The sequence below is a fragment of the Numenius arquata genome, chromosome 4 (assembly GCF_964106895.1).
Source record: "Numenius arquata chromosome 4, bNumArq3.hap1.1, whole genome shotgun sequence".
Lineage (NCBI taxonomy): Eukaryota > Metazoa > Chordata > Aves > Charadriiformes > Scolopacidae > Numenius > Numenius arquata.
Genome location: NC_133579.1, coordinates 1 through 8,911, shown reverse-complemented (window position 1 = coordinate 8,911; position 8,911 = coordinate 1). Strand labels below are relative to the sequence as shown.

Sequence of the window (8,911 nt, the reverse complement as noted above, 5' to 3'; positions counted from 1 at the left end):
CTGAGAAGAACCGGGCACTGCTGAGAGCAGAGAAAGCCACCGCCGAGTGCTCGGTGTCTCCCCCTTCAAGGTCCCAGCACCCCACTTCTGGCCAAGGACGCCCAGGCTTCATTTCACAAACCCAGCGGCGTTTCCTCGGTCGTAGCATCTCTCCGCTTCTCCGCAGGGCACTCAGGTGACACCAGGATGCCCCGGGACAGATTTGCATCCCGGAGGGCAGCTCAGTGCTTGGAAGGACACCCCAAGGAGAAACCCAAGCGTCCTAAGGATGGTGTCTCCGTAAGGGAGAGCCGGCTCGTTCCTCAGGGGACGGCACAGCCCCACAGTCACGTTGCCCACAGCCCCACAGGTCAGAGGGGAGCTTGGAGGCTCCGTTCCCATGGACACACCTGCCTGGGGGGGATCACAAGAGCAGCGCCTCACTCGGCTGCTGCAACTCCCATCCCCGAGAGCCCGACTGAGGGAACGAGGGGACAATATCAGAGACAAGTGGAGAAACAAGGAACAACGCGGGGACGGTGTGGCTGAGAGAGGCAAGTGGGGAGCGAGCCGGGCGCTGGGGACAGCGTTACCCTCCCCCCGCTGGGCACGCCACCTCCCCGGCAGGAACTTTGCTGGGCCGGTTCTCTCAGCTCCCGCGCTCTGGAGGGGAAAAGGGACACGCGCTCAGGGAGATGCCCCACGGCTCCGCTGGAGCTCTGGCTTCGCGGGAGGGTTGTTCGTGCCTTGAGGACGGGGCTTTGCCGGGTGGGACAGGAGGCGAGGGGGCTTGCTCAGAGGAAGGGGTCTGCATCGGAGGGGATCACACCGAGAGTTCTGAATTCTCCCTCCCACAACATTTCTGGTTTTAATTTCCTCTCCCTCCCCGATCATATCCCTTCTGCCAGGAGGTTTTTCCTTTTGGAAGGTGTTTCCCGGCCCCATGACTTTTCCCCGTCGGTGCTCACAGATCCCACCCCGAGCTCTGCGCGCTCACCCCGGCCCTACAGGAACCTGCCTGTCTGCAGCTGGAGAAGGGCTGTTGAGAGCAACCCTGGTGGGTCCGGGAAAGGTGACGCTGGTGCTGTCCGTGGGCAGAGCGGTGGCTGAGGGCACTCTAGGAGGTTCCTGGCAGAGACCTACTGACCTTTCAAAGTTACAGCTCCGGAGTCTCAGCGACTTCTTCCAACTTGAGAACGCCTTAAACATTTATCCCGTTTTCCACCTCCCCTCCCCCACAAATCAAAAATTAAAATACAAAATCAGGAAAGTTCTTTACCTAAAACTTAATCCCTGCCACGACCTTTGCCTTGAAAAGTCCCCTCGGAAGCGTCCTATGGGCCATCTGCAGCAGCGAGCAGCCCTGATGGATGCAGCACCCTCTTGAGAGCGGGACATTCTCCTGCCAGCGTTGCCTCTTCCCCCCACGGCTTCTCCCTACGCTGCCGTGGGGAGCTCCCCGGGCAGGCTGAGAGCCGACCCTGGCAGGAGACAGAGTCCCTGCCCCAGCACACGGTTCCCCGGGACACGGGGACCCTGCTCTGAAGGACAGCCCTGGGCACCCCTGGTGAACACCCGGCTTCACGCTCCGGCTGTGAGGCCATCCCTGGGAGAAGGCAGCCGATGCGCCCTCTCCCTTTGAAAGAGCCTTAGGGAAGCCGTGCTCCAAAGCAAGTCCTTCTTCTCTACTCTGGGGAAACTGGGAGAGATGTCCTGAGAGATGCCACGGGCTGCGGGATGTGCCACTCCAGGAACCGCAGCTGCACTGCCCTGCGGCCGGAGACTTACCCTGTCGAGGGCTGTGAAGATTCCTCCTCCAGTGCGCTCTCAGGCATCCTCCCGGTCCCGACCACCTTTAAGCTCTCTCTCCGCCTGTCTCATCTCCCTGAGATACCCTGGGACGGCCCCCAGCCCTGCTGCGCTCGGCAGAGGAGCTGCTCCTGGGCAGAGCTGTCTCTCTGCAGCGCTGTCCCGTGGCCAGGAGCTCCCTCCGTCCCAGGAGCCCGGCCCAGCTCGGCAGCAGAGCAACAGCCCCGGGCAGCGCTTTCTCTGCCCCCTCGGGGCTCCCTGGAGATGGCCCTGGGGCTCCAGGGGAACCTGCCGTGAAGCAGGCTGAAGCCATCACTGATGTTTCCTCTCTCAGCCGGGGAGAGAGGCTTCTTCCCAGAACTGTCAATTCTCCTCTCAAAGCTACTTCTAAATGTCACTATTGTTGGTATCGTTTAATAATGAGGCAGGACACCGGCCAGTGACGGGATCTCCGTTACCCCTGCTGAGGGAAGGCATTCCCCTTGAGTCTCTCCATCACCTTCGAAAGGCCCTGGAGAACAGGTGAGGTGCCCGAGGACTGGAGGAAAGCCAGCGTCACCCCAGTCTTCAAAAAGGGCAAGAAGGAGGACCCAGAAAAGGACAGGCCTGTCAGCCTCACCTCCACCCATGGAAAGGTGACGGAACGACTCGTTTTGGGCGTCATCATGATATAGGGGAGAACTTTGTAGAGTAGGGTAGGTGGTTGGACTCGATGATCCCAAGGGTCTCTTCCAATCTGGACGATTCTATGATTATCTCAAAGCACATGGAGGAAAGGCAAGCTATGAGAAGTGGTCACCACGGACTCACCAAGGGGAAGTCCTGTCTGACTGAGCCGATAGCCTTCTCTGAGGGCATGACGGGTTGGATAGATGAGGGGAGGGCGGTGGATGTGGTCTGCCTTGACTTCAGCGAGGCTTTTGACACGGTCTCCCACAGCATCCTCAGAGGTGAGCTTAGGAAGTGTGGGTCAGAAGAAGGGACGGCGAGGTGGATTGAAAACTGGCTGAAAGACAGAGCCCCGAGGGTTGTCCTCAGGGGCACGGAGTCCAGTCGGAGGTCTGTAACAAGTGGGGTCCCCCAGGGGTCAGTACCGGGTCCAGTCCTCTTCAGTATATCCATGGGTGACCCGGATGAGGGGATGGAGTGGACCCTCGGCGAGTTTGCTGGTGATGCAGCACCGGGAGGGGTGGCTGACGCAGCAGAAGGCTGTGCCACCGCACAGCGAGACCCGGACGGGCTGGAGAGCTGGGCAGAGAGGAACCTGATGAACTTCAACAGGGGCAAGTGCAGGGTGCTGCCCCTGGGGAGAAACAACCCCCCGCACCAGGACAGGTTGGGGGTGACCTGCTGGAGAGCAGCTCTGAGGAGAAAGACCTGGGAGTCCTGGGGGACAACAGGGTGACCATGAGCCAGCAACGTGCCCTGGTGGCCAAGAAGGCCAATGGCATCCTGGGGGGCATCAGGAAGAGCGTGACCAGCAGGTGGAGGGAGGTCATCCTGCCCCTCTGCTCTGCCCTGGGGAGGCCCCACCTGGAGCACTGGGACCAGTTCTGGGCTCCCCGGTTCCAGAAGGACAGGGAACTGCTGGAGAGGGGACAGCAGAGGGCTACAGAGATGCTGAGGGGCCTGGAGCATCTCTCTGACAAGGAAAGGCTGAGGGACTTGGGGCTTTTGAGTCTGGAGAAGAGAAGGCTGAGGGGGGATCTCATCGATGGTGGGTGTCAGGAGGATGGGGCCAGGCTTTTTCCAGTGGTGCCCAGTGACAGGACAAGAGGGAACGGGCACAAACTGGGACAGGGGAAGTTCCACCTAAACATGAGGAGGAACTTCTTCCCTGCGAGGGTGGCAGAGCCCTGGGAGAGGCTGCCCAGGGAGGGGGTGGGGTCTCCGTCTCTGGAGACATCCCAACCCCCCGGAGCCGTTCCTGTGGGACCTGCTCTGGGGGGGGTTGGAGGAGATGATCTCCAGAGGTCCCTTCCCACCCCATAGCGTTCTGTGATTCTGTGATACTGGGAGCAGTGGCAGCCCTGGCCCCCCATACTGGGAGCGCTGGGAGAACGGGCGCCCCATACTGGGAGCGCTGGTCTCCTATACTGGGAGCACGGGCGCCCCGTACTGGGAGCACTGGGAGCACGGGCACCCCATACTGGGAGTGCTGGTCTCCTATACTGGGAGCACTGGGAGGCATGGCACCCCATACTGGGATCACTAGTGTCCTGTACTGGGAGTGCTGGGAGCCCTCGCAGCCCATATTGGGAGCACTGGAAGGCATGGCAGCCCATACTGGGAGTACTGGCACCCAATCCTGGGAGCACTGGTATCACATACTGGGAGCCCATACTGGGAGCCTTGGTGTCCCATACTGGGAGCCGTGCTATCCTATACTGGGAGCACTGGTTTCCCATACTGGGAGTACTGGGAGCCCTGCCAGCCCATGCTGGGAGCACTAGGAGTACTGATGCCCCATACTGGGAGCACTGGTATCCCATACTGGGAGCTCTTGTATCACATACTGGGGGCACTGGGAGCCCTGGTGTCCCATACTGGGAGCACTGGTATCCCATACTGGGAGCACCGGCGCCCTTTAGTGGGAGCACTGGGAACCACGGTGCACTGTACTGGGAGCCCTTACTGGGGGGGCTGGGAGCACTGCTGCCCCATACTGGGAGCACTGGTATCACATACTGGGAGCACTAGGGCCCCACTGGGTCTTGGTGCCGGCCGGGTACAGCGGGACTGGGAGGGACTGGGAGAGGGGGGAGGGGTCAGTGGGGGGAGAGGTGTTCACTCCTGCCCCAAAACCCCAGCGGGGGGGGAGCCGGGGGGGGTTGACCTGTTGTCTCTCCCTGCGTATCTCCTCCTCCTCCCCCTCCTCCTCCTCCTCTTCCTCCTCCTCCTCCCCCTCCCCCTCTTCCTCCTCCCCTTCCTCCTCCTCGGGAAGGGGCTGAAGGAGAAGACAACCCGCCGCCCCCCACCCCCACCCCTTTGACCCCAAACCCCCTGGTTTCACCCCAAATCTCACTCCTCCACCCCCCTAGATCCCCCCCAGACCCACAGATTCAGCCCCGGACCCATAGATCCACCTCAGGACCCATAGACCCATCTGGGGACCCACAGATCCCCCCCCCAGACCCATAGATTCACTTCAGGACCCACAGATTTCCCCCCCCCCCGGACCCATAGATTCTCCCCCTCCCGCCCGGGACCCACGGATTTCCCTATGGGACCCCCTGGGCCCACAGATCCCCCCACAGGACCCACAGATTCACCCCGCTGGACCCATAGATCACCCCATGGGGCCTATGGGTTCCTCCAGACCCATAGAACCACCCACAGGACCCATGGATCCTGCTGGACTCATAGATCCACCTCGGGACCCACAGATCCCCGCATGGGGCCTATGGGTCCCCCCAGACCCATAGATTCCCCCCCACACACACACAAATAAAGCTGTACCCCAAAACCACAGGGACTCCCACTTGGGGGGCAGATGTGGGGCCCAGACACCTGGGGTTGGGGGGGGGGGACACTTAGGGGTCAGATGTGGGGCTCAGACACGTAACTAAACTTTATTGGGGGGAGATGTGGGGCGGCTCCTCCTCCTCCTCTTCGAAAGTCAGGGCCCGTCGCAGCCCCGCCATGGGGCTGGGCGATCTGTGGGGCAGAGTTGGAGGGCAGCCGTGGGGCACTGCCGCACCGTGGGGCAGGGGGACGTGGGGCGGGATGTAGGGTGGGGGGGAGGAGTCAATGGGGCAGGATTGGGGGGGGGGGCAGGATGGTGCCCCCCTGCCCCATAGCATGCACCCTGCCCCATAGTGTCCCCCCCCACCCCATAGCATCTCTCCTGCTCCACACATGTTCCCCACCCCATAGCATCCCTCCTGTCCCATAGCATTCCCCCCTGCCCCATAGCGTCCCCCTCTGCCCCACATACCTTCGGGAGCCTTCGTCCTCCTCCTCCTCCTCCTCCTCCTCTGAGCTGCTGTGGGGCGTGTGGGGCAGGGGGGAGCTGGGGGGGGTGGTTGGGCCCCATAACGTGCCCCATAGCGCACCCCATAGCCGCCGGAGGGCCAACCAGAATGCCTGGGGCGGGGGGGGGAGAGAGAGGATGAGCTGTGGGGCAGGGACGCGGGGCAGGAGATTGTGCTGGGGGCCTGAGCCCCATAGCGTGCCCCATAACCACTATAGGGTGATTGGGGAAGCGCTGTGGGGCAGGGATGCGGGATGTGGGGCTGGGATGTGGGGCAGGACGCCGCGCCATGGGTCGTGCCGTGGGTCTGACCTCCCCCAGGGCCTCCATCCCGCGCAGACCCACATCGGCCCAACGGGTCAGGACCCTCCAGCGTCCGGCCCTTCTCACCGCCCCCCAAGTCAGCAGCTCAGCCGCAGTGGGGCGACGCCGTGGGTCCGGCTCCATCATGGCCCCCAGGACGCCCCGCAGCTCCTCCGACAGCCCTATGGGGTGGAGGTGTGGGGCCAGCTATGGGGCTGGGCGCTCTGCCCCACAGCCCCCATCCTGCCCCATAGCCCCGCAGCCCTTCCCCACACCCCACAGCCCTTCCCCACAGCCCCACATCCCTGCCCCATAGCCCCCACCCTGCCCCACAGCCCCCACCCCACAGCCCCCATCCTGCCCCCTAGCTCCACCCCACAGCCCCACAGCCCCACATCCCTGCCCCATAGCCCCCTATCCTGCCCCACAGCCCCCTGCCCCACATACCTGGCGCTGCGCTCTGGGGCAGCCCCCCACGCCGCAGCTCCTGCCACCCCTCGCCCCACGGCGGCAGCCGCTGGCTGCCCCCCAACTCCAAGATGGTCAAGGCCAAGCTGAAGATGTCGGAGGGGGGGCCCCCCTGCCCCATAAGTGCCTCAGGGGCAGCATAACGGGGGTCACCGGCCCCATAAGTGTGGGGCTGGAAAGTGTGGGGTGGCTGTGGGGCGATATGGGGTGGCTGTGAGTCACCGTGCCTCAGCTGTGGGGCAGCGTAGGTTAGTTGTGGGCTAGTGTGGGGCAGCTGTGGGTCTCTATGGGTCAGCTGTGGGTCACCGGCGGTGCCGTGGGTCGGCTGTGGGTCGCCACAGGTCATCTGTGGGGCAGTGCAGGCCAGTCGTGGGTCGCTCCGGGTCGGCCGTGGGTCGCTATGGGGCAGCCATAGGTCGCTATGGGGCAGCCGCGGGGCGACGGCGGTGCCGAAGTCGGCCAGGCGGCAGCCACCGTGGGTCAGGAGGACGTTGGCGGGTTTGAGGTCCAGGTGCGCTATGGGGCAGGCGTGGAGGTGCCGCAGGGCCAGCAGCAGGTCCCACAAGTAGCCCCACAAGCGCCACTCCCCCATCCCCTGCCCCCCAAGTCTGCCCCACAGCTCCCCCAGCGACCCCCAGGGGCAGAAGTGGGTCAGGAGATAGAGGCGGCCCCGCTGCTCCCAGCCCCACAGAAGGGGCAGGATGTGGGGGTGCTGCCCCACACGCCGCATGTGGGTCGCTTCCTCCAGGAGTCGCCCCCGATCCATGGGGCCCCGGAAACGCCGACGGCTCCGTTTGAGGGCGTAGAGGCGGCCATCGGCCCGGCTGCGCACCTGGGGGGCAGACCCAGAGATGTGTGGGGCAGACCCACAGACGTGTGGGGCGCACTCGTAGGTTTTGGTTGGGACCCACAGATTGGGGGGGTGGCACCCATAGGGGTGGAGGGAGGGCCCGTAGGGGTGGGGATGGGACAGCTGGGACCCATAGATGTGGGGCGGACGCATAGATGTGTGGGGCAGGCCCACAGATGTGTGGGGCAGACTCGTAGGTTTTGGTTGGAACCCATAGATTGGGGGCGGTGGGACCCATACGGCTGGAAGGAGGGCCCGTAGGGGTGGGAATGGGACAGCCGGGACCCACAGATGTGTGAGGTAGACCCACAGATGTGTGGGGCGCACTCATAGGTTTTGGTTGGGACCCATAGATTGGGGATGGTGGGACCCATAGGGCTGGAAGGAGGGCCCGTAGGGGTGGGGATGACACAGTTGGGACCCATAGATATGGGGTGGGACCCATAGATGTGTGGGGCAGACCTATAGATCTGTGGGGCAGACCCACAGACGTGTGGGGCGCACTCGTAGGTTTTGGTTGGGAGCCATAGATTGGGGATGGTGGGACCCATAGGGCTGGAAGGAGGGCCCGTAGGGGTGGGGATCACACAGCCGGGACCCACAGATGTGTGGGGCGGACCCACAGCTGGGGCACCCCCTCCCCCCTCACCTTAAAGACCTCCCCGCAGGAGCCCCCCCCCGCCCTCCCCAGCACCAGGAAGCTCTGCCGGAAGCAGCTCTGGGGGAGGGAGGGGTCGTAGGAGAGGCCCGGGGGGGGGGGGGGAGGGGGGGTGGCGACCCCCGCCCCTCCCCCGCCCCCCTCCCCCTCCCCCATCAGGCTGCGGGGGGGAGGGGCTCCAGGAGGCGGGGGGAGGGGCCCGGCCCGAGCGGCGGCTGATGCTGCGGGGGGGGAGGGGGCGGCGGGGGGGGGGGGGAGGGGGGGTGTGGGGGAGGGGCATGGGGAGGAGGGGCTGGGGGGAGGGGCAAAAAAAAAAGGGGGGGGGGGGTGTTAATCGGGAGCTCCCTGCCCCATAGCGACCCCCCCCCCACCCCCCCGCTCCCTGCCCCATAGAGACCCCCCCACACCCCCCCGCCCCACGGCTCCCAGCCCCACAGCGACCCCCCCCCGCCCCACGGCTACCAGCCCCATAGCGACCCCCCCCCCCGCCCCACGGCTCCCTGCCCCACAGCGACCCCCCCCCCGCCCCACGGCTCCTTGCCCCACAGCGACCCCCCCCCCCGCCCCCACGGCTCCCTGCCCCACAGCGACCCCCCCCCCCGCCCCACGGCTCCCTGCCCCATAGCGACCCCCCCACACCCCTCTGCCCATAGCGACCCCCCCTGCCCCACGGCTCCCTGCCCCATAGCGACCCCCCCTGCCCCACATCGCCCCCTCCCCACTCACCCGGGGGGGGGGGTGGTCACGTGGGGTTTTTCCCGCGCTGGGGGGGGGGGCGGTTGGGGAGGGGGGGGTGTAGCTCCCCCCCGCGCGCGCGGCTTTTCCCGCCACCGGCTCCCGCCAAACGCTCCCTCAGGCCCCGCCCACGCCC

General features: G+C 65.1%; 1 protein-coding gene across 1 annotated transcript; it reads right to left on the bottom strand.

Annotated features, from left to right (window-relative positions):
- Window positions 1-4,468: 4,468 nt before the first annotated feature.
- On the bottom strand, window positions 4,469-8,187 carry PKMYT1 (protein kinase, membrane associated tyrosine/threonine 1; the record flags this gene model as incomplete). Its single annotated transcript, XM_074146779.1, has 4 exons — window positions 4,469-4,537; window positions 6,074-6,246; window positions 6,512-7,364; window positions 8,032-8,187. Coding segments are annotated over 4 exons (1,251 nt in total), but the record flags the coding sequence as incomplete, so codon positions are not given.
- Between the last annotated feature and the right edge of the window lie 724 nt (window positions 8,188-8,911).